General features: G+C 44.7%; 1 protein-coding gene across 1 annotated transcript; it reads left to right on the forward strand.

Moving 5' to 3' along the window:
• The first annotated feature begins 1884 nt into the window (after positions 1–1884).
• On the forward strand, positions 1885–23074 carry supt5h (SPT5 homolog, DSIF elongation factor subunit). Its single transcript, XM_083914357.1, has 29 exons — positions 1885–2003; positions 2233–2325; positions 3278–3434; positions 3530–3622; positions 7496–7565; positions 9151–9219; positions 9544–9609; positions 9711–9741; positions 9865–9933; positions 11208–11459; positions 12327–12416; positions 12502–12572; positions 13332–13437; positions 13520–13610; positions 14832–14968; positions 15277–15432; positions 15620–15766; positions 15854–16000; positions 16257–16382; positions 17115–17199; positions 18034–18162; positions 18243–18345; positions 19093–19220; positions 19497–19605; positions 19694–19852; positions 20992–21160; positions 21273–21470; positions 21732–21827; positions 22679–23074. The coding sequence occupies exons 2-29, from the start codon at positions 2242–2244 to the stop codon at positions 22817–22819; spliced, it is 3279 nt and encodes a 1092-aa protein (XP_083770483.1). The 5' UTR covers positions 1885–2003; positions 2233–2241; the 3' UTR covers positions 22820–23074.
• The last annotated feature ends 498 nt before the right edge of the window (positions 23075–23572 follow it).

Below are 23572 nucleotides of genomic sequence, written 5' to 3' on the forward strand. Positions count from 1 at the left end.
ATGTTTTATTTATTGTTTTATTTTCTGCCTTTTATTTTTACTCTGTCATTATAATATAAGGTTATAATGCTCATATATATTATGAGTGTGATGCCTTATAATATTTGTGAAAATATGCAAATAAAGTCGTTTTAAAAAATGACTCACTGTCAAGATTTGTACTGTGTGTTTACATATTGTGTGTTATTTTATATTTTATTTCTTACAGATGCTGGAAATCCTGGAAAACACTTGAATTTTGATTTGAATAGTCTGTGATTATATTTCTCTTGGTTTTCAATTTTAAATATATATATATTTTTTTAAATGCTTTTTAAAATATTTCTAAATGTATGTTTTTATATATTTATGTATGAATTCCTTTCATTAAAAATATAAATAATTAGATAAATAAAAGGGAAAGTTACGAGTGACAAAACTAGAAGTTTTATTTACGTTCCTATTTCATTTTCTCTTTTATTTGTTTATTTAAAATTAAGTCAGTTATTCAATTCAATTCAAAAAACTTTATTTGTCCCCGGGGGGCAATTCAGGGCACACAGAGCAGCAAATAACAACAGTACTTATACATTTATACAGTTATATACATTTATAAAAGACATAAACAAGCCATAACAACTGTAGGATTATGCTCCCTATTTAATATTTAAATGTATTTATTTAAAATGATCTCATGACCGTCATGTTATTTATTTATTTATTTGCTTTTCTACTTGTTTTTTTTTGTTATTTTTATTTATTTATTTTTTTCCTTTATACATTTAATTTCTGAATTTCTGAACAAAAAGGCTCAGAAAACTTTCCAAACATGGATTTAAATAAATATCTGTACATAATAAAGGCAACTCCATTCATGTTTAATGTTATTTTAGTATTGTTTTCTGTATTTTTTATGTACCTTTATGTATATTATTTTACTTTTTATTTATTTTTGAATAAGGCAGAGTAAGATCTCTTCCTTTCTAGACAGTTTATGATTAAAAATATACTTATTGTATTGATTTATATATATTGTTAAGCCAGATTTGTATAAATATTATGTGCACAGTGGTCTTTGATAGATAGATAACTTTATTTATCCCCGAGGGGAAATTAGGTCATCGTAGCAGTGGTACAGAGCAATCAGAAATACTAAAGATAAGATAAAATATAAAATACAAAATATGAACAACAATAAAATAGAATAAAATAAAAGTACAGTATCGCAGATAAAACATTATATTACAATGTGCTATGTGGATTTGTTGTAAATATCTAGCTTTTCTTTTGCCCCTTTTGACCATTTACTATTGTTATCATTGTTTTATTTATATATATATATATATATATATATATAAATATACTTAATTTAATATTGTTTATCTACATGTTTAATATGCATTACTTGCACAGTAGTTTTATTTATATGTATAAAGCATATATATGTATATACTTAATTTAATATTGTTTATCTACATGTTTAATATGCATTACTTGCACAGTGGTTTTATATATATATATATATAAAACATATATATGTATATACTTAATTTAATATTGTTTATCTACATGTTTAATATATTTTACTTGCACAGTGGTTTTATATATATATATATAAAGCATATATATGTTTATACTTAATTTAATATTGTTTATCTACATTTTTAATATGCATTACTTGCCCAGGGGTTTTATATATATATATATATATATATATATATAAAGCATATATATGTTTATACTTAATTTAATATTGTTTATCTACATGTTTAATATGTATTACTTGCACATTGGTTTTATTTGTATGAATAAAAAAGTGTCTCTGTAACAAAACAGAGTGAGACCTCTTCCCTTCCTACACCACCTTCCTCCAAATCCCGCGAGAGATTACGCGACTTGCCAGAACTCTCGCGTGTCTCCGCGCAGACGTGAGGAGCATCATCCCGGACTCTCTCTAAATAACCGGATTTTTACTTTTATTAAACAACTAACGGGGAATTAAGCAGCGGCGGGAGTTACAGCAGGTGAGGGACACCCGCGGAGCTCAGCGACTCACGTTCAATCCCCGCTTTATCACAGATATTAAGCGGTAAACTACATTAGCATGCTGGGCTAGGCCTCCGTGTTATGACCCGGGACCCTTAGCTTTAGCTGCTAGCTTTAGCTGCTAGCTTTAGCTGCTAGCTTAGCTGTTAGCTTCGGTGTAATTCAAACTTTGGTGAAATAGTTTTGTGTTTTATTTTCCCGCCGCAGTTTTAAAACATGTCTGACAGCGAGGACAGCGACTTCTCCGACAACCAGAGCGAGCGCAGCAGCGACGGAGAGGCCGAGGAGGCGGAGAATGAGGTATGCTAGCACATGCTAACCGAGGCTAACTGATGCTAACTGAGCACAGTGGGCTCCAGTAAACATTGTGTTTTACAGCGGCAGGTTTAAGTTCAATAAACCGGTAAAAATGAACTCAACAGCGGGTGTGAAAGCTCATAACTCCCGCTAATGCAGAGGGGACTTTATTGTGACGTGTTAGGAACATTTACTCAAGTACAAGCAGCTAACTTTCTGTTTTTATTGGGAATATTTCATGTAAATATGACTTTTATTGCATGTTTCAGAGTTAAACAGAAAGCTACAAATGTATTTATAGATGTAGAAATAATAAAAACACAAAATTAAAATGTATAAAGTCAGTAAAACATGATTATGACTATGATTTAAACATCTATTTTTATATTATATTCAATAAAAACATCTATTTTGTATGTTATATTCAATATATATGTTTATATTTTAAGAGTTAAACACAAAACCACAAATGTACATATAGATGTAGAAATAATAACATTGAAATATTTAAAAGTATTGTACTTATTGTTCCTGTTCTTATATTTTATGTCAATTTTTAGTAATTTATGTATATTTATAGTCATTTTACGTCCATTTTTAGGGATTTCATGTATATTTATAGTAATTTTGCATCTGTTTATAGTCAAATCAATCTTCAACGCTGTCGGAGTTTTCTGAGAATTGTAAACACACGACCGTGTAGAGACCGAATTTAATTTAAATAAGATAAATAACAAAAGGCTGTTTAGTTTGTTTACTGAAAGAACAAAGCTATTCTGTAGGTAATGGATCCTTAAACGACTCCTGTTGTGATTTGACGCTGTTCACAAAATACCATCAAATTAAATGGGACGGGCCTTTGGCGTGCAGCGCCCCCTACTGTAACGTGACGGCAAACACTGTGGTCTTAAGTCGTCTGAGGACTGACCGGTAGCGTTGTTGTGGTCCCCCTCAGGAGGAGACGGCCAGTCCCGTGGGCAGCGACAAGGTAGCCGAGGAGGAGGGGGAGGACCTGGAAGACGAGGAGGAGTATGATGAAGAGGAGGAGGAGGACGACGAAGACCGGCCCAGGAAGAAGCCGAGGCACGGAGGGTTCATTCTGGACGAAGCCGGTACGACTTAATCCACGTCACCTCCTTTTTTAACACCGCTTATTGAGACTTGTGTCGCTGTTCGGGGCTGACCTTCCCCTTGTGTCTCTGTCTAGACGTGGACGATGAGTACGAGGACGAGGACGATCAGTGGGAGGAAGGAGCCGAAGACATCCTGGAGAAAGGTGAGTCCGCTCAGATGTCTGACGGTAGATTTTCATGTAAGAGGCAGAAACACGAGTGTGCAGGATTAGAATTTTACGGTCTGGTCAGAAACGTCCGTCCGCACACAGACACTGATGTGGACGGAGATTTCACATCTGTGGTCAGTCACATTATTATGGGATGTGTCTGTGTGCAAAAGCTCCATGTTATTGCATCTACATATGAGATATATATATATAAATATAAACATTAATATAATATGAGATACAGATTAATGCACCTAATTAGAGACGTCAGGACACGTCACAGTTTCTTCACCGTAACAATCGTAGAAGCTACAATATCTCATTTTTAATCCATTTTTAGTCTCTTTAATACATTATTAGTCATTTAGAGTCCATTATTAGTCGTTTTTAATCCATTATTAGTCACTTTGAGTCCATTTAGTCACTTTGAGTCCATTATTAGTCATTTTTAAACCATTTTTAGTCGTTTTGAGTCAATTATTAGTCATTTTTATTCAATTTGTAGTCTCTTTAATACATAATTAGTCATTTAAAGTCCATTATTAGTCATTTTTAGTCTGTTATCAGTAATTGAGAGTTCATTTTGAGTCAATTATCAGTTATTGTGAGTCCATTTTTAGTTGTTTTTAATCCATTATTAATCATATGACTCATTTTTTACTCATTTTGCGTCCATTATTAGTATTTTAACGTCTGATTTTAGTCATTTTGAGTCCATTTTAGTAATTATTCGTGGCTGAGAGTCACACCAGAGCTGTGTCAGACAGACAGTTCAGTGTTTCCAGGGCTTGTTGTTGCTGTATGAAGCTGCTGTGATGCAGAGAGAGTGTGTGATCTGACTCGTCTCTCTCTGTCTCGTTGGTGTTCCTCTCTGTCGTGCATGTCCTCTTCAGTTAACGGTAATTTCTACTCCAGATTCTCTCCCGCTCTGATGTTTCCATGTTTGATATATTTATATCCATGTGTATCTGAAGCAAATGGAAAATCACTTTCATCCATTTGGTCAAACCCACGTCCCGGACTGTGTTGACCCCACCTCATCTCAGCACAGCTGTGTTTGTGAGGAAGCACCGAGGGCAGATCCGTTACTGGCTCTGAACAGCGGCGACAACTCACCGCACATGACAGTCGTGTTGAATTGGCAAAGTGTGTTTGTTTTGGTAAAACCACACAAATGAAAACTTTCTTAAAGTGTGATTCTGGCGTAAAATCATCCCATCAGCAAAAACATTCATCAAATAATGAATGGAGACAAATAACGGAGAAATCCGGGAGAGACGCTAACAGCCGGACGTGGCTAACAGTGATTAGCTCATGGCAGTACGGTGAAGGCATTCAAAGGTCTTTTTTAACCACTAATGCTGCTGAAAATAACAGCAAACCTCTGCAGCAGCATGAGAAGAGTCCCTACACACACAACAAAGCAGCAATGTGTACTGCCCCGAGCTAACCACTGTTAGCCACGTCCGGCTGTTAGCATCTCTCCTGGATTTCTACCTTAATAAAAACTGTCTCCATGGATTATTTGATGAGTTCCGAAAAAGACCCTGGAGGATGATTTTACGCCTGAATTCCACTTAAAGGTCACATTTTAAAGACAAACATGAACACGTTGGGTGTTTTTCTGCGGAGGTTTGAGTCGTAGAAGCAAATTCCACCTTCAGAGAACCAAGCGTGATCATTTGCCCGACCCTGCTACCTGGTAGAAGGCTGCCATGTTTCAGTTTTTTGTTTATTTTAAACTAACAGATGTGGTTGAAGCTTTTTTTTTATGTGGCACATGTTGATGCATTTTATCACTAGAGGCCGAAGTACAGGGGAAACAAAGACGGGTTCGGTGACGGCAGCAAAACGTCCAGTTAGCGACAAAATAAAGCCGACGCGATGACGCTGAATACTTTTTTTTCTCCACAGAGAATCTGAGAATTAACCTATAACAGCATTGATATCAATACAATCGTGTCAGTTCCCTAAACATGAAACAGTTCATCAGGAAGGATGACACTGTTGTTGTGTTGTGAAGGCGCCTCGTTTTAATTCTCTCTGCCGCCGAATACAGAAAAAACCGCCTCAAAGCTGCTGTCTGCTGGGTCGTTCTACCGTGAGGGAACGGCGTTTTCACCAATCTATCAAGTCCAAAAACCTTTATGACCAAAGTAGATACAAGCTTTTAACTCAATGATGACACAGAAACGGGAATTAGCTTCACAAATATCATCCTAACGAGAAAAAGGACTCCTATAGCTAGCATGAATGCTACAATAGGGAGGTTAATTATAAGTGTTTATTCTGTTAGATGTTACTGCTCATTTGTAACATTGAAATGTTTATTTCTAACTTTAAAAAATGACATTAAAAGTCAATTAGCTCAATGCTAACTCATACCGGGACTTACCTTTGACACGCTTATGTTAAATAACTTCTATAGCTAGCATAACTGCTACAATAGGGAGGTTAATTATAAGTGTTTATACTGTTAGATGTTACTGTTCATTTGTATCATTGAGATGTTTAGTGATTTATAACTAAGAAAATACATTAAAATGTCAATTAGCTCAATGCTAACACATAATGGGAATAACCGTTAACACGCTAATGTTAAATAACTCTTATAGCTAGCATAACTGCCAAAATAGTGAGGTAAATTCTAAGTGTTTATTCTGTTAGATGTTACTGTACATTTGTCACATTGACATGGTTACTGATTTATAATTAAGAAAATACATTAAAAAGTCAATTAGCTCAATGCTAACACATAATCGGAATAACCGTTAACGTGCTAACCTAAAATAACTCTTATAGCTAGCATAACGGCTATAATAGTGAAGTAAATTATAAGTGTTTATTGTAAGATGTTACTGCTCATGTATATCATTGACATGTTTACTGATTTAGAATTAAAAAGTAAATTAGCTCAATGCTAACACATAATGGGATTTACCATTAACAAGCTAATGTTAAATAATTTTCTATAGCTAGCATAACTGCTACAACCGAGAGGTAGATAATAAGTGCTTATTCTGTTAGTAAACATTTAACACAACATCTAATTTATGATTTAAAAAAATACGTTAAAAAGTCAATTAGCTCAATGCTAACACATAATGGAATTACCATTCACACGCTAACAGAAATTAGCATCTCTATGGCGTCCCAGATATATTTCCGTGGTTAATAACACGTTTTTCTGTAGTTTGACGAACTCCGATCTCACTTTCGTCTTTAAATAAATTCATAAAGTTTGTTGGACACGCAGGTCGGTCGGTCGCTGACTGGTTAATTGAATAAAAACACTAATTTACAAACATTAAGATTATAAAAAACACGGTTGTTGCATGTGGAAACTCTCCCGTACGCACGTTTAAATGAAAACACGGTGATAAAACCGAAGCGTGGGCGAGCGTGGCGTTTAGTTTCCTCTGTACTTTGACCTTGAAACCTCCACTGGCCTCGTGCTTCTCCGTGCTGCACAGTCACCATCAATTAATGCGTTTGTTTTGTTGTTTTTCTCCCATCATGCTTTGTGTCGCTGCTGCTGCTGCCTTATGCACACTGTGTGTTGGCGTCCGTCCTCACCTCTTCATCCTCCTCTTGGCTGCTGCTTCACCTTTAATCCTGTTTATCTCCATCCTTCCTTTCCCTTAATCCTGCTCTTCGACCTCATTCTGCTTTATTATGTTTGCTTCTCTTCCTTCTTATGAATCCGTCTCTCCCTCGCTTTATCTCCGCTCCTGCTCTTCCTCTCTCTCCTCCTCCCCTGTTCTCTCTCTCCGGTCCTGATCAGAAGAGGCTGAAGGTAAGTCTGCTCCTATTTAACTGGTTCATTATTCCATTCACACTCATTTCACTCCGACCCCCTTCACGTTAAACATGAACGTCTGTCCCTCTCAGTGTCCAACATCGACCATGTGGTGCTGGATGACGACCACTCTGGATCCAGGCGGCTGCAGAACCTCTGGAGGTAACGTTCTCCCCGGGAGTCTGCGTCTCTGTGACGACTTCGATGTCCTGGTCAAATATTATGTGTCTCGTAAATGACTAATAGGCAAGTTATAGAAAGAAAAGTTGGTTTTATTCCCGACGATAAACTGCCTAATTACCACAGACTGTATAAAAACAGACGTAGCGTCTCTGCCGAGGTCCGTTCTCTAAACTTCACCCAATCGTCCTCGCCTACGGGAGCCTCCATCTTGTCTGTGACTCCGCCTTATTTCCTCTGACCAAAAAAGGGCATGTATGTGACGTTGGGGGGAGGGACACACGTCCATCTGGCTGACATTTACAGAATTAGCAACATTAGCACCACCGCCCTGAAGCTAGGCTAACAGAACACGCTACTAGATAGGAGAGGGAGTCAATGTTGAGATTTTTTTACGGGAACAGGAGACATTTTTAATTTCCTGTGTCTCTAGAGGAGATTCCAGCGGCTCCTTGAGTCGAGTGCTGCAGCGTTTCTGATTTAAACTGATGTTCAACACAGTCCCACGCTCACAGACTGTGAAACACCGACCCTCACGGCCCCAACCCTCTGCTGCTCCAGATTAGCATTAGCATCTAGTGTCTGTGTCATAGATAGCAGGCTGCATTCGAGTCATGGTGAAAGTGCGGCTATTTAGTTAGCATAACAGAGCTAATGCTAACACGGTGTGTTCCTGAACCATTTTGTCTTTATGGAAACGCCACCACACGAATGACCTCAGTACAGGTCCAGATGACGGAGTTAGCATGGCTAGCTGTCACTCAAGAGGCCACAGCCCTATTTATATATAAACTTTAACCTCCAATCAAATAAAAACTAACTCAAAATCGCCGTCATGATGTTTAAGGGCGCACTCCCACTGCGCCTCCGTCCCGTGCCCCAGCACGTCTCACGGCTAAAGTCTGGTTCCTTTGACCAGTGTGAGTGCAACCGTACCACGTCTAGGAGCGGCACGCTTGCCGTCCACGGCCCGTTTGGGAGAGGTGGGCTTTAGTAAAGCACGTTTGCACGTGTACGAGCACGAGCGTGCGCACGTGTACGTTCAAAAACAGTCGGACAAGACGCACAAAAACGCTGAGCTGTTCATGCAGTCACGCTTTCTGGAGAAGGCGGAGAAATTTACTGAAGCTGTGTCATGAACCCAAACACGCTGATGTTTTTTTTTTTTTGTTCATCGTGTCTGAGAGCAGCAGCAGTCGTTGTTTCGGTCACAGTTGATGACGGAAAGAAAGCGTTGATGGTGCGTACAGCTGTGAAACGCCAATTCTCAACACAAATAAACACATCATCCTAATACGGCGCTTGGCACCGACTGGATAATTTGCTCCAGGAGCTTTTTTTAATCTCCGACAGCCGACGGATATGAACTGATGATTGATCCACAACAGTCATGGATGGAAACTGGCATTAATTCACATTTTCTTTTGCTGATTTAGTGGAAACGATCCCGCTGTGAAACGTTTTGTTCGGGTTGGAAGAAGCACAATACGTCGTCTTGTTCCCTTCAGTTAGTTCATGTGTCTTCTGGCTCACTGTGTGTGTGTGTGTGTGTGTGTGTGTGTTACAGAGACTCCAGAGAGGAGGCGTTGGGGGAATATTACATGAGGAAATACGCCAAGTCGTCAGGAGGGGAGCAGTGAGTATCTTTGTTCCTTCAAGGTTCAATCAGTCAAATAAACCCTGTTTCTTTCTTTTCAACTGTCAATTTTTACTCCGAAAACAGACGTCACACAAAGTCGTGAAAGGTTAGAAAAATAACGATTCCTTTCGTAGTAAAAATACCGAATATCGCAGATTTAATCTAAAGTCGAAGTGACAGGAAATGAGTGAAACAAAGGTTTGTGTCGAGACTTTTCCTCCGTTTTAAACGTCGAAAGCAAAAACAACTTTCTGTTTGATTCATATTTAATGTTCTTCTTCACCTCCTGTCATGAACGTCTTCTTCTTCTGTGGTGTGCAGTTTCTCCGGAGGGTCCGAGGAGCTCTCTGATGACATCACACAGCAGCAGCTACTTCCTGGAGTCAAGTATGTGAAGCACTTATCCACCAATCAGCATCCAGACAGCTGCAGCGTGTGCGTGATGGCGTTGTGTTAATGTTTTAAATGTGTTTGTTTGTTGTCATCAGGGATCCCAACCTGTGGACGGTCAAGTGTAAGGTGTGTGTGAGCGCTCTGTGACAACAAATACACACACACACACACACACACACACAAACATATACACACACACACACACACACAGAGTCACACACGCTTCCTCATCGTTTCCTGTCTTGTTAGATCGGAGAGGAGAGGGCGACGGCCATCGCACTGATGAGGAAGTTCATCGCCTACCAGTTCACCGACACGGTAAGAAACGTCACGCTACTTATTTGAATGCTGTGCTCTGATTGGCCCATGGCGCTGAAGTCGGCCTCCACTAACACCCTTAGAAATGGCGACGTTCTGATTATGAAGCTCCGTTTGAAAACGAGCGGTGAAGAGCATGTGTTTAATCCCGCAACCCTTCACGCCACTGTCCTGTTTCCAGCCCCTGAAAAAAGATTGAATTATTAAGATATTCGTGAAGCTAATTTCCGTTAGCACGTTAAACGCTGAATAAGGAGAATGAGCAGAACGCCGCTAGTGTAGTTTCTCAAGATTCGGCAAATCGCAGAGGAGTTTGACTGACAGTTAGCGTTAGCGTTAGCCGTTAGCATTAGCCGTTCCAGCTAAGTGCAGATGAAAGTGATGTTAGCATCAAGGAGCAGCGTAGCCATGTGGGCGTGCGTTTGAATGGCGTTCCTCTCCTTTCTCTCAGTCCATGGAGTGAATGCTCGGCCTATAGTGACTCTGGTTGTTGCCCGTCTCCGCTCACTCAGCTGCTGGGACAAAGAACACCCCCTTCACTGAGGCTCCGAAGCAGCTGCACGATCAGCTAACTCCATTTCACCCAGTGCCAGCCTACAGTAGCTGCACCCAACAACAGACAACCCAGGCAACCAGCAAAACTATTTGCTGCTACCATAGAAACAGAACGGGACAGGAAGTCACTGTCAAACCTGTCAAAAATTCAAAATATTGAATCAGACTAAATGTATTTTTCATGGAAAGGAAAACTTTCATTCTGTTCCCCTCAAAACGCCTCGTGGGTGTATTATTTAAAAAAATATATAACTTATAATAAAGATTCTTCATAATCAACCTTCAAGCCCGCCTCTCTCAACCGGGCCACGGTCGAGGCGCTGCGACCTTCTCACACCAGTCAAACAGACTTTAGCCGTGATTCATTCTTGTGGACGGTACAAATGGACAGTGTTAGTGCGCCCTTTATAAAGCTTCAATGTTTGAACTCTGCGTCTTGTAAAAACGTAGTTGTGGTTCTTTGCCCGCATGGTAGAACATCCCAGCAGAGAGCAGCTTTGAGGCTAACGAGGCGGCGCCCTCACACACAACAAAGTCAACGCAGAGATCCTAAAACTGTTCAATGCTCCAACTCCACCATTCAGTTTGACATGAAACCATTCTCTGACATGTAGACTGTGTTTGAAACTAATCTCTGAATGGACAGTCGCATCAAAACTCCCCTCTGTGTCTAATTCCTTACATCTATCGTCACTATCTTTTATCTCTCCGCCCCACAGCCTCTGCAGATCAAGTCCGTGGTCGCCCCGGACCACGTTAAAGGTTACATCTACGTGGAGTCGTACAAGCAGACGCACGTCAAGTCGGCCATCGAGGGCATCGGCAACCTGAGGATGGGCCTCTGGAACCAGCAGATGGTTCCCATCAAAGAGATGACGGACGTCCTCAAGGTCGTCAAGGAGGTCACCAACCTGAAGCCCAAGTCCTGGGTTCGGCTGAAGAGAGGCCTGTACAAGGACGACATCGCTCAGGTACGGACACGGTCGATGTTTAGATAAACACTTCTCTTGTTTCTCTTTGCAAACACCAAACTGAGACAGAGGTTCCTCTGTGTACATCTGTAGCGGCACAGGGGTGAAGATTACACAGTGAAAAGCATTTTTTTCCGGATCAAGGTCCGTTTTTTCTGAGCGTTTGCACCGTAAATAAACACGTCAGCCAATCACATTGTTTCTTTACGTATGAGGGTTATAAGACAACAGCACAGAGGTCTGCTATTCGACCTCATGCAACCATGGATCAGACAAAAGACACTATTATTTTAGTCCTTCAGCCTCGACGAAGACAGCGCATAGCTCCAGAAACAAACGTCCTTGAGCAGAAATGTAAAGATACTCTTTTAAATGTCGAGATCCGCTTCTCGACAAGACCAAAGTTCTCTGTGTTTACCGTCTACGTGAAGTGAGTCACAACTGGAGCACGGCCAGACTTAAGCGCCACCTGCTGGAGGACTGAGAGGCTCCTCCACCTCGCTACAAACTCTCAGCAGCGAGAGCTAAATGGGCGGCATCACATCCAACGACTGCACATATGAAATGCATTGAATCAGCAGATTGTTTGGAGCATGCAGGTGTTCTGGAGACTCTTCTGCACCGTGTTTGTCTTTGGTCTGGACTGTTGCAATAATAAACATATATATTTGTCCACTCCCACGTTTATAAAGAGGATTAAAAGCTTAAAAATGTCCCCTTAAGGTGCTAATTTGTGATTAATCGGGAATAAACATTGTATTCCATTGACAGGCTTATTTTTATTATGACTATGTTCACTGTGGATCGATGATTTGACTGTGTAAGTGACGAACCGTGTGTTGACGTCCTGTTGTCTTCGCTCTCCAGGTGGACTACGTGGAGCCGAGTCAGAACACCATCTCGCTGAAGATGATCCCTCGTATCGACCTCGACCGCATCAAGGCCAAGATGAGCCTGGTAGGAAGACCGCACACGAACCCTCTGCCGCTTGATCCTCCGTGTTGACGGTCCATTTACTCCTCTGTGACTTTGTGTCTTGCAGAAAGACTGGTTCGCTAAGAGGAAGAAGTTCAAGAGACCTGCTCAGAGGCTGTTTGATGCTGAAAAGATCAGGTACACACACACACACACATACATTTCTAAAAACGTACACAAAACAACACAAAAACATGACAAAACGACTAAAAACAGATGAAAACACCACAAAAACCTGACAAAACGACTAAAAACACCACAAAAATATGACAAAACGACTAAAAACTGATGAAAACACCACAAAAACCTGACAAAACGACTAAAAACACCACAAAAACGTGACAAAACGACTAAAAACAGATGAAAACACCACAAAAACACGACAAGAACAAGCACCCGCACTGAAAAGGTTCAATGTTACACATCTGGAGAGAAGGAAACATGCACATTTGCACTCTTTTTCTTTTTTTTAAAAAAGTAAATATTTAGTTTGGACCTCAACTCAGTCCCAGTTTTCAAATTTGGCTCTAAACCCAACAGGAAGTCTGCCATTATGAATTGAATGTACCACTTTGAACAGGAAGTAGCTGTAACTTCTCAATGCGTTTTCAATCCACCTCACACTTCTCATGATTCATAAGATTCCAGGCCTGAACACTTCAAGTCATAGCGCACCCTACAGGCAACAGCAAGTACAGAGCAACATAATGCATCTGTAGTGCGCGTTGTGTGAGATTCAGGTGTCTTAGCAGCAACAGGAGAAGTACAGCAAAGAGTCAAGAAGTGCCCACGAGCTAAATCCAGAGCTGCTGGTCCCGAATATCTGAGTGAACACGTGTACGCATGTGTGTCTCAGTTAATATGAACCTGGCTGACGGGCGGTGATTTGATTGACAGGTCTCTGGGCGGCGAGGTCAGCCACGACGGAGACTTCATGATCTTTGAGGGGAACCGTTACAGCCGCAAAGGATTTCTCTTTAAGAGCTTCGCCATGTCTGCTGTGGTGAGTGTGGCGATGTCTTTTGCCTACCCTCAGATCGCTGCGTCGTTACTAAAGACACTTGTTTGGTTTCTCTCTCGGACAGATCACAGACGGAGTGAAGCCCACGCTGTCGGAGCTGGAGAAGTTTGAGGACCAGCCTGAAGGAATCGACCTGGAGGTGGTCACAGAGTCAGGTACGCGCTCTTCGTCCGTGTTGAGTTACAAAATGGATTCATTGAATCAGGGCTACACGGTGGTGTCGCGAGAAGGTTCCAGGTTCGCATCCCGGCTGGGGCCCTTCTGTGTGGAGTTTGCATGTTCTCCCCGTGTCTGCGTGGGTTTTCTCCGGGTTCTCCGGTTTCCTCCCACAGTCCAAAGACTGTCACACTACTCGAAGAAAGTACCGTATCATCCCCACTATAAGTTGCACCTAAAAACCTTCAAATGTCTCCAAAGCCGACAGTGCTCCTTATAATGCGGTGCTCCTTATATATGGACCAATATTGAGCCACAACAGGTCTCCAACTACGGTGAGCAGCCGCCGACTCTATTTTCCCCCGTAGAAGAAGTAACGCGCGGTGCATGTTGAGATATACGACGGCGTGAAGCGTGCCGTTTCATTTCCATGTGTGTGTTTGTGTAAAGAGCCCAAAATGGCTCCTGTTAAGAGACACGCTTACGACGCAGAGTTTACACTCAAGGCCATTAGTCACGCAGTAGAACACGGGAATAGAGCAGCAGCCAGAGAGTTGAACATGAACCAATCAATGGTGCAGAACTGAAGGAAGCAACAAGACGACCTGCGCCGAGTAAAGAAGAGTAAACAGAGTTTAGAGGGAACAGAGCGAGACGGCTGCAGCTGGAGGACGAACTCCAACAGTGGGTTGTTGAACAGAGAGCAGCAAGTAGAAGAGTCCGTGCAATCACTGTTCCACTGAAGGCAACAGCGCTAGCACGATACTGTCCAGCTGCAGACCCGGAGCACAAGCCCCTCACTTGGCACAAGCCCCTCACTTGGCACAAGCCCCTCACTTGGCACAAGCCCCTCACTTGGCACAAGCCCCTCACTTGTCACGAGCCCCTTGCTTGACGGAAGTGACGCAAAAGTTGTTTTTTCAAGTGAGGGGCTTGTGCTCCGGGTCTGCAGCTGGATGCTACTCGCACTAGCACACGAACTTAACATCAAAGAATTTAGAGGCGGTCCTTAACGTAACCCCGGCCTCGACTGTAGCGTCTGTTCTATGCGCCTTATAATGTGGTGCGCCTTATAATGCGGAGAATACGGTTTGATCCATAACAATATTATTTTAGATGCAGGTGAGTAGCGGTGCCTGTGAGACATGTTTGAAATCAATAAAACAAATCTCCCAGACAAACACCTGTGACTGTTTACATTACCTTGTGCGCGTCCGCAGGTAAGGAGCGTGAACACAACCTGCAGGCCGGTGACAACGTGGAGGTTTGTGAGGGGGAGTTGATCAACCTGCAGGGGAAGATCCTCAGTGTGGACGGCAACAAGATCACCATCATGCCCAAACACGAAGACCTCAAGGTTTGTCTCTTACCTGCAAACTAAACCACCTCCCCGTGCACAAGTAAGGGCTTTAAGACTGAAGCTGTGTGTGTGTGTGTGTGTGTGTGTGTGTGTGTGTGTGTGTGTGTGTGTGTGTGTGTGTGTGTGTGTGTGTGTGTGTGTGTGTGTGTGTGTGTGTGTGTGTGTGTGTGTGTGTGTGTGTGTGTGTGTGTGTGTGTGTGTGTGTGTGTGTGTGTGTGTGTGTGTGTGTGTGTGTGTGTGTGTGTGTGTGTGTGTGTGTGTGTGTGTGTGTGTGTGTGTGTGTGTGTGTGTGTGTGCTGTCCCAGGACCCCCTGGAGTTCCCGGCTCACGAGTTGAGAAAGTATTTCCGTATGGGCGACCACGTGAAGGTGATCGCGGGGCGATACGAGGGCGACACCGGCCTCATCGTCAGAGTGGAGGAGAACTTCGTCATCCTGTTCTCCGACCTCACCATGCACGAGGTACCTGCTCCGCTCCTTTAGATCTAGTTCAGCTGAACGTGCTTACGAGCGCGCTGTGTCTGCGGTGAGCTGCGGCGTCCACCGTGGTCGTCGGCAGTACAGTTTCAAAGAAGCTGGGGATCTTTAAAGTGTTTTACAATGTCCACCTCTCCTGTCTCACTGTATTTGTGTGTGTGTGTGCGTGCAGTTGAAAGTGTTGCCCAGAGACCTGCAGCTGTGCTCGGAGACGGCGTCCGGCGTCGACGCGGGGGGGCAGCACGAGTGGGGTGAGCTGGTCCAGCTGGACCCACAGACGGTCGGAGTCATCGTCCGCCTGGAGAGAGAGACCTTTCAGGTGACCGTCTGCGTTCAGTTTTACAGCTCAGCAAACGCACACGTGCAGAAACGACCATGACACTAAAGCGTACTGAACGTCTCTCAGGTGTTGAACATGCACGGGAAGGTGATGACGGTGCGGCACCAGGCGGTGAACCGCAGAAAGGACAACCGCTACGCCGTGGCTCTGGACTCGGAGCAGAACAACATCCACGTTAAGGACATCGTCAAAGTCATCGACGGGCCGCACTCCGTAAGGACCAGAGTTCATTTCTTCTGTCTGAATGTTTCTCTCAGCATCACGCACGTCCTGACTTTCTGTTTAGCCCACGATCAGTGTTTACGCGTAAAATGTGAACACGCACTCTTCCAGCCCACGGTCCGGCTCGACTCTTTGAACTAGTGAATGTAACGTAACTAAGGCCAAACTTGTAACTTCAAACCAGTTTAACCTGAGCTGGTTTTCCTGTTTACTGTCTTTAATGTTTAACGATCGTGTTCCTCCGCAGGGCCGTGAAGGGGAGATTCGGCACCTTTTCCGCGGCTTCGCCTTCCTCCACTGTAAGAAGCTGGTGGAGAACGGAGGAATGTTTGTGTGCAAGACGAGACACCTGGTGCTGGCCGGTGGATCCAAGGTCAGTGTGAGGGCGTCACTGTGGGCGTGAGCCGCTGCAGCCGGCAGGGAGACATGAGGGGAGACGTGGGGGGAGATGTGGAAGGGGAGATGTGCGGGGAGACGTGGAAGGGGAGATGTGGAAGGGGAGATGTGGAAGGGGAGACGTGCGGGGGGATGTGGAAGGGGAGACGTGCGGGGGGATGTGGAAGGGGAGACGTGCGGGGAGACGTGGAAGGGGAGACGTGGGGGGAGACGTGTGGGGAGATGTGGAAGGGGAGACGTGGGGGGAGACGTGTGGGGAGATGTGGAAGGGGAGACGTGGGGGGAGACGTGTGGGGAGACGTGTGGGGAGACGTGTGGGGAGACGTGCAGGGGGACGGGCGGGGAGACGTGGAAGGGGAGACGTGCAGGGGGACGTGAGGGGAGACGTGCGGGGAGACGTGCGGGGAGACGTGCAGGGAGACTTGAAGGGAGACGGGGAAGGGGAGACGTGCAGGGAGACGGACGGGGAAACGTGAGGGGAAGTGAGGGGAGACGTGCTTCTTCTTCTTCAAAACTTCTTCTTCTCCTCCTCTTCCTCTTCCTTTTTCTCCTCTCTCTCCTCCTCCTCTCTCTCTCTCCTCCTCTCTCTCTCCTCCTCCTCTCTCCTCCTCCTCTCTCTCCTCCTCCTCCTCTTTCTCCTCTCTCTCCTCCTCCTCCTCCTCTCTCCTCCTCCTCCTCCTCCTCACCTTTGTGTTGTTTTCTCTTTCAGCCCAGAGACGTGACCAACTTCACAGTTGGTGGATTTGCTCCCATGAGCCCTCGCATCAGCAGCCCGATGCACCACGGAGGAGGAGGTGAGTGTCCGCGGAGAGAGACACACTTCACAGGCTCCATCAGTGACTCTGAGGGCTGTCCTGTGATACGCGCAGACCCGCTCACATCCGCTTACGTTGACTCGTCCAACAAACATATTTTTCTGAATAAAGCGCCTGAAATGACTTGAAATTTAGGTTAAGGAGTCGCCCTCCCACTGTGCCTCCGTGCCGTGCCCCGTGCTTTAGGGTCCTTGTCCCCCCCTCCAGGCCCGTTTGTACTCACACTACCTGGGCCTCGGAGAATGCTTCTTGCTGCCTATACGTCATCACGCCGTAACACGTCACACGCATTGATGACGTCATGGCGATGCGTGGCTTTGTTTCCAGATCTTTCCGTAGACCTCGGAGTTTTCGTGCGTCTTGTCGACTGTTTTTGAATCTTTTCATCGACCAAATCTGCAGTAAACACTCCACCTCCGCATCACACCAACGTGAACCTTTCACCGCCATTGTTTGAAATGTCCGCGCATGGTCCCTCCTTCTTTTTTCTACGTCCCAACAGGCGCACAGGAAATGACCTCAGAACCGCCGTAGGCCTCGTGCTCGTACACGTGCGCACGCTCGTGCTCGTACATGTGCAAACGTGCTTTACTAAAGCCCACCTCTCCCAAACGGGCCGTGGACGGCAAGCGTGCCGCTCCTAGACGTGGTACGGTTGCACTCACACTGGTCAAAGGAACCAGACTTTAGCCGTGACACGTGCTGGGGCACGGGACGGAGACACAGTGGGAGGGCGCTCTAAGAAATGCATGAAAAGTGCTTGAATTTGACTCCTTATCGCTCCGTGTGAACGGTGTTGCTGTCGTCCTGCAGGTGCTCCACAGAGAGGAGGAGGAGGAGCAGGTGGAGGTGGAGGAGGAGGAGGAATGGGGCGGGGCAGAGGGCGAAGAGACAACGAGCTGATCGGTCAGACGGTCCGAATCTCCCAGGGTCCCTACAAAGGTACTTCAGCGCGTTGTCACATCCACGCAGGTTGAACCGTCTCCTCAGCGTCCTCTGACCATTCTGCCTACATTTCCCAGGTTACATCGGGGTGGTGAAGGACGCAACGGAGTCTACAGCCCGAGTGGAGCTGCACTCCACCTGCCAGACCATCTCTGTGGACCGACAGCGCTTAACGACCATGTACGTACGCTCCACTGCTCCACTGCACCACTGTTTCTATTTCTGCTGCAGGAGATTTCAGAAACCTTCAGATCCTCAGACTTCTTCTTTATCAGGCGCAAAATCATCCCATGGTCCTTTTCAGGCAAATACATTCATCAACAAAGCGTCATCAGCGTAGTTAGTGAAGCCAGAGTTTATTAAAGAGTCTTTTAAAGACTTACCTACTGGCCCCTGTACCAGCTCCTCTCATAGTAAAGTCCATTACAGTGGAAGGAGCCCATTGGTGCTTTGTTGTGTGTGTAGGGACTCTTCTCATGCTGCTGCAGAGGTTTGCTGTTATTTTCAGCAGCATTAGTGGTTAAAAAAGACCTTTAAATGCCTTCACCGTGCTGCCACGAGCTAACCACTGTTAGCCACGTCCGGCTGTTAGCATCTCTCCTGGATTTCTACGTTTATACACGTTAAAAACTGTCTCCATGGATTATTTGATGAGTGTATTCGCCCATGGGATGATTTTACGCTGGTATTTCACTTTAAGGGCTCAAACCTCCAACGTTGTAAACTCCTGTTAATTCCCACGGTCTGTAAAAGTAAAACCAGGAAGCTTCTGCTTCCAAAGTCTGTGTCCGTAGCTGCAGAGTTTATCTACGGAGGTTAATGCTGGTTCTGTTAAAGCAGAGAGAGAAAAGTACCACCTCAAACTGAGATTAGACAGACCCATGACCCCTGAGTTTCTAACCTGTGACCCCCGTCCTGACCCTCCAGGGGAGCGAAGAGACACAGCGGGATGACCTCGGCCCACGGGCGCACGCCAATGTACGGCTCCCAGACGCCCATGTACGGCACCGGCTCCAGAACGCCCATGTACGGCTCTCAGACGCCGATCCACGAGGGTAAGAGACACACATACACACACACGCACACACACAGACAGACACACACACACACACAGAGACGCACACGCACACACACACCAGGTACACACACAGACGCACACACGCCACACAAACACACACGGACGCACACACACAGAGACACACACACACACACACACACCAGGTACACACACACACACAAACACACGGACACACACACACACAGACAAACACGCACACACACACACATAGAGGTCTCATCATCACTCATCGTTCCGTCTTTGTGCCTTCCAGTGGGAAGTCGTACGCCTCACTACGGCTCTCAGACCCCGGTGCATGATGGGAGCAGGACGCCAGGTCAGAGTGGAGCGTGGGACCCCAGCAACCCCAACACACCTTCCAGGTAACACACACACACGGACACACACACACTCACATACACACAGAGCTCATGTGTTTATCTTGTAATTCTTTTTACGTCTTCTCTGCAGGAATGAGGAGGAGTACGACTTCGGCTACGACGACGAGCCGTCCCCGTCGCCTCAGGGTTACGGGGCCACCCCCAACCCCCAGACCCCGGGTTACCCAGAAGTCCCCTCTCCGCAGGTCAACCCTCAGTACAACCCTCAGACTCCTGGCACGCCTGCTATGTGAGTACGAACACACAGGGTCTTTACACAGGATGGAAACGTCTGGAGGTTAATTTGAGTCGTTTCCAGATTGTTCTCTCACTTTCTAAAATAAAATATAATAATATACACAAATCAAAACCTGTAGATGATGTGAAAGTGATCAAGCTGCTGGAGAATGGTGTCGGGTTACCATGGTTACCGTAAGCTGTGGTACTGCGATTCTCTTTTTTTTTTTTTTCAAACGTGTCGCCTACATTTTATTTATGATTTATTTTTATTAATGATTTTTAACAAATATTTTATACACGAATTATTTTTATTATTATTTTATTTAGGATTTTTTTTTTATTAACTTATTTACAATTTATTTTTATCATTTTATTAACAATGTATTTTTATTTATCATTGTATTTATGATTTTTATTTATTTTATTTATTGAATCGTTTTTATTGTCATTGCTCCAAGTACAACCACATTTACAGCACAGTCCCTTTAAGTGCAGAAATAATAAATCATTAAACATTAAAAGCACCAAATAGACTAAATAGACTCGACCTTTAAAAGACAGGTAGAGCCGCTGAGAGCCGCTGAGAGCAGCTGAGAGCCACTGAGAGCAGCTGAGAGCGCTTCTTAAAGATCAAATCTGCACGTTAGACATCGATCTGTGCACACGAGAACAGAGTTTACGGTTTGCTGTGCTAGCAGAGAGCGTAGCGCTAGCTTTAATCAGAGCTAACGCTAACACAAAACATCAGAACTGTGTCTTTGTAACCAGTGAAACGGTGACGTGTTACATGGCTTCTGTACCGTTACTGCACGATTTTAAACTCTAAACGTCTTTTATTTAATTTAAATGTTTCTGCACGTTAAATAATAATGATTTACTCCTGGATTCATTCATTTTGTTCTGTCAAACTGCGTAATAAACAATAATAAAACTGTATTTGTTGCTAACCTGAGGCAGAACAAACCGCAGCGATAACAAACGTGTCACACTCATGTGTTTTCATCTGTACCTGCTGTTGCATGATGGGTAAATTTAGGATCAGGCAGGAAACAAGAGGCGTACAAACATCTCACGGTGGAGCTTTGGAGTTACGTTAGTGTTTTAGACAGAACCAGCATGTCTCACCTGTGTGTGTGTGTGTGTGTGCAGGTATAACACAGAGCAGTACTCTCCCTACGCGGCCCCGTCCCCCCAGGGCTCCTACCAGCCCAGTCCCAGTCCTCAGAGCTACCACCAGGTGGCGCCGTCACCAGTCGGCTACCAGAACACGCACTCGCCGGCCAGCTACCATCCGACACCTTCCCCCATGGCGTATCAGGTGGGTAGATGCTCCTGTGTGTAACATTTCATGAACACCCCCCCCCCCCCACCCCCCAGGAGACGCGGTGCAGCAGATCTCTCGGTAATATCGCCTCCCGTTGCGTCCGCAGGCGAGTCCCAGCCCGAGTCCGGTGGGCTACAGCCCCATGACGCCCGGAGCGCCGTCCCCTGGAGGCTACAACCCGCACACCCCGGGCTCCAACATCGAGCAGGGCAGCAGCGACTGGGTGACCACGGACATCCTGGTCAAGGTGAAGGACTCCTTCATGGACCTGATGGGGCAGAACGGCGTCATCCGGAGCGTCACGGTAACCACACGCACGACACGCACGCCACTCCTGACACGACACACACAACACAGCTCCTGTTGTTTTTATCGACCCGTTCTCAAGTGTGTGTGTGTGTGTGTGTGTGTCTCTCTCTCTCTCTCTCTCTCTCTCTCTCTCTCTCTCTCTCTCTCTCTCTCTCTCTCACTCTCACTCTCACTCTCACTCTCTGTGTGTGTGTGTGTGTCTCTCTCTCTGTGTGTGTGTGTGTCTCTCTCTCTCTGTGTGTGTGTGTGTGTGTAGGGGGGCATGTGTTCGGTGTTCATGCAGGAGTCGGAGAAGGTGGTGAGCATCAGCAGCGATCACCTGGAGCCCATCACCCCGACCAAGAACAACAAGGTAACGTCCCGGCGTCGCGTCGCCATCTTAAAACTGATGCTTTTTAAACTTTAAATCATTCTGACAATAATTTTTATTATTCCTCATTTCATGTTTTATAACTCTGATGCATTAAAGTGACCAAAGACACGACTTCAGCTTCACTGTGACGTCTGACGCATAAAACAGGCTTTAGGGCGCACTCCCATTGTTCCTCCGTCCCGTGCTCCAGCATGTGTCACGGCTAAAGTCTGGTTCCTTTGACCAGTGTGAGTGCAACCGCTCCGTGCATAACTGCGGCACGCTTGCCGTCCACGGCCCGTTTGGGAGAGGTGGGCTTTAGTAAAGCACGTTTGCACATGTACGAGCACGAGCGTGCGCACGTGTACGAGCACGAGGCCTACGGCGGTTCTGAGGTCATTTCCTGTGCGCCATTTGGGACATAGAAAAAAGAAGGAGGGACCATGCGCGGACATTTAAAACAATGGCGGTGAAAGGTTCACGTTGGTGTGATGCGGAGGTGGAGTGTTTACTGCAGATTTGGTCGATGAAAAGATTCAAAAACAGTCGACAAGACGCACAAAAACTCCGAGGTCTACGGAAAGATCTGGAAACAAAGCCACGCATCGCCATGACGTCATCAATGCGTGTGACGTGTTACGGCGTGATGACGTATAGGCAGCAAGAAGCATTCTCCGAGGCCCAGGTAGTGTGAGTACAAACGGGCCTGGAGGGGGGGACAAGGACCCTAAAGCACGGGGCACGGGACGGAGGAACAGTGGGAGGGCGCCCTTAGATGACTGAACAGAGACTCAAAAGGACTAAAAACCGTGACCATGTGTGCGTTAACGCTTATTGCGTCCCGTGTGCAGGTGAAGGTGATCCTGGGCGAGGACCGCGAGGCGACGGGCATCCTGCTGAGCATCGACGGCGACGACGGCATCGTCCGCATGGAGCTGGACGACCAGCTCAAGATCCTCAACCTCAGGTTCCTGGGCCGCCTGGAGCACTGAGGGGGCAGCACGCGGAGACTGTAACACACACGCACACACGCACACGCACACACACACACACACACACACACACACACACACACACACACACACACACACACACACACACACAGCAGGGGTGGTGGGCGTCTCTGTGTGCCCGTTCTTTTTTAAGTTTCCTTCTGATTCTGTTTTTAGTGCTTTCGCGTCGTTCTGTCGTTTCTTTTCGTTTTGTTTTAAAAAAGTCACAAAGTGAATAAACTGTGAACCAGTTGATGTGTTTGTTTCCATGACGACTGATTATTTCCGACACACGGGGAAAAGAAAGATGTTTATTATTTTTATTTCTTTATTCTGAACTCGTAAAACACGATTCAACACTTTTTACAAGATTTTAACCACAGGTTCAAACAACTTTTACTGTAGTTTACAAAGTTTTCTACATGATTTATTTAAATAAATTATAGTTTTACAATATTTTTGTACAGTTTCTACTGTATTTTATAATATTTACACAGTATTGATAAAAAGAAATTACAGTTTTATAATATTTCCACTATTTTTAAACGGCTTTTTCTGTATTTTAGAATATTATTTACATGATTTATCTAAATAAATTATAGTTTTACAATATTTTAACTATTTTTAAACAACTTTTACAGTATTTTACAATATTTTCAAGCATTATTAAAATAAAGTACAGTTTTACAATGTTGAAAAAATACAGTAAAAGCTGTTTAAAATATTGTATCAGTATTTTTTTCCACATTTTTA

This window comes from Echiichthys vipera (genome assembly GCF_963691815.1).
Source record: "Echiichthys vipera genome assembly, chromosome: 5".
Lineage (NCBI taxonomy): Eukaryota > Metazoa > Chordata > Actinopteri > Perciformes > Trachinidae > Echiichthys > Echiichthys vipera.

Excerpts from the sequence above, each read along its gene's own strand:
- supt5h (XM_083914357.1), top strand. The coding sequence starts at position 2,242 with ATGTCTGACAGCGAGGACAGCGACTTCTCCGACAACCAGAGCGAGCGC. Across the intron at positions 3,435-3,529 it reads GTTCATTCTGGACGAAGCCG|ACGTGGACGATGAGTACGAG; the intron begins GTACGACTTAAT and ends GTCTCTGTCTAG. Across the intron at positions 19,853-20,991 it reads ACTCCTGGCACGCCTGCTAT|GTATAACACAGAGCAGTACT; the intron begins GTGAGTACGAAC and ends GTGTGTGTGCAG.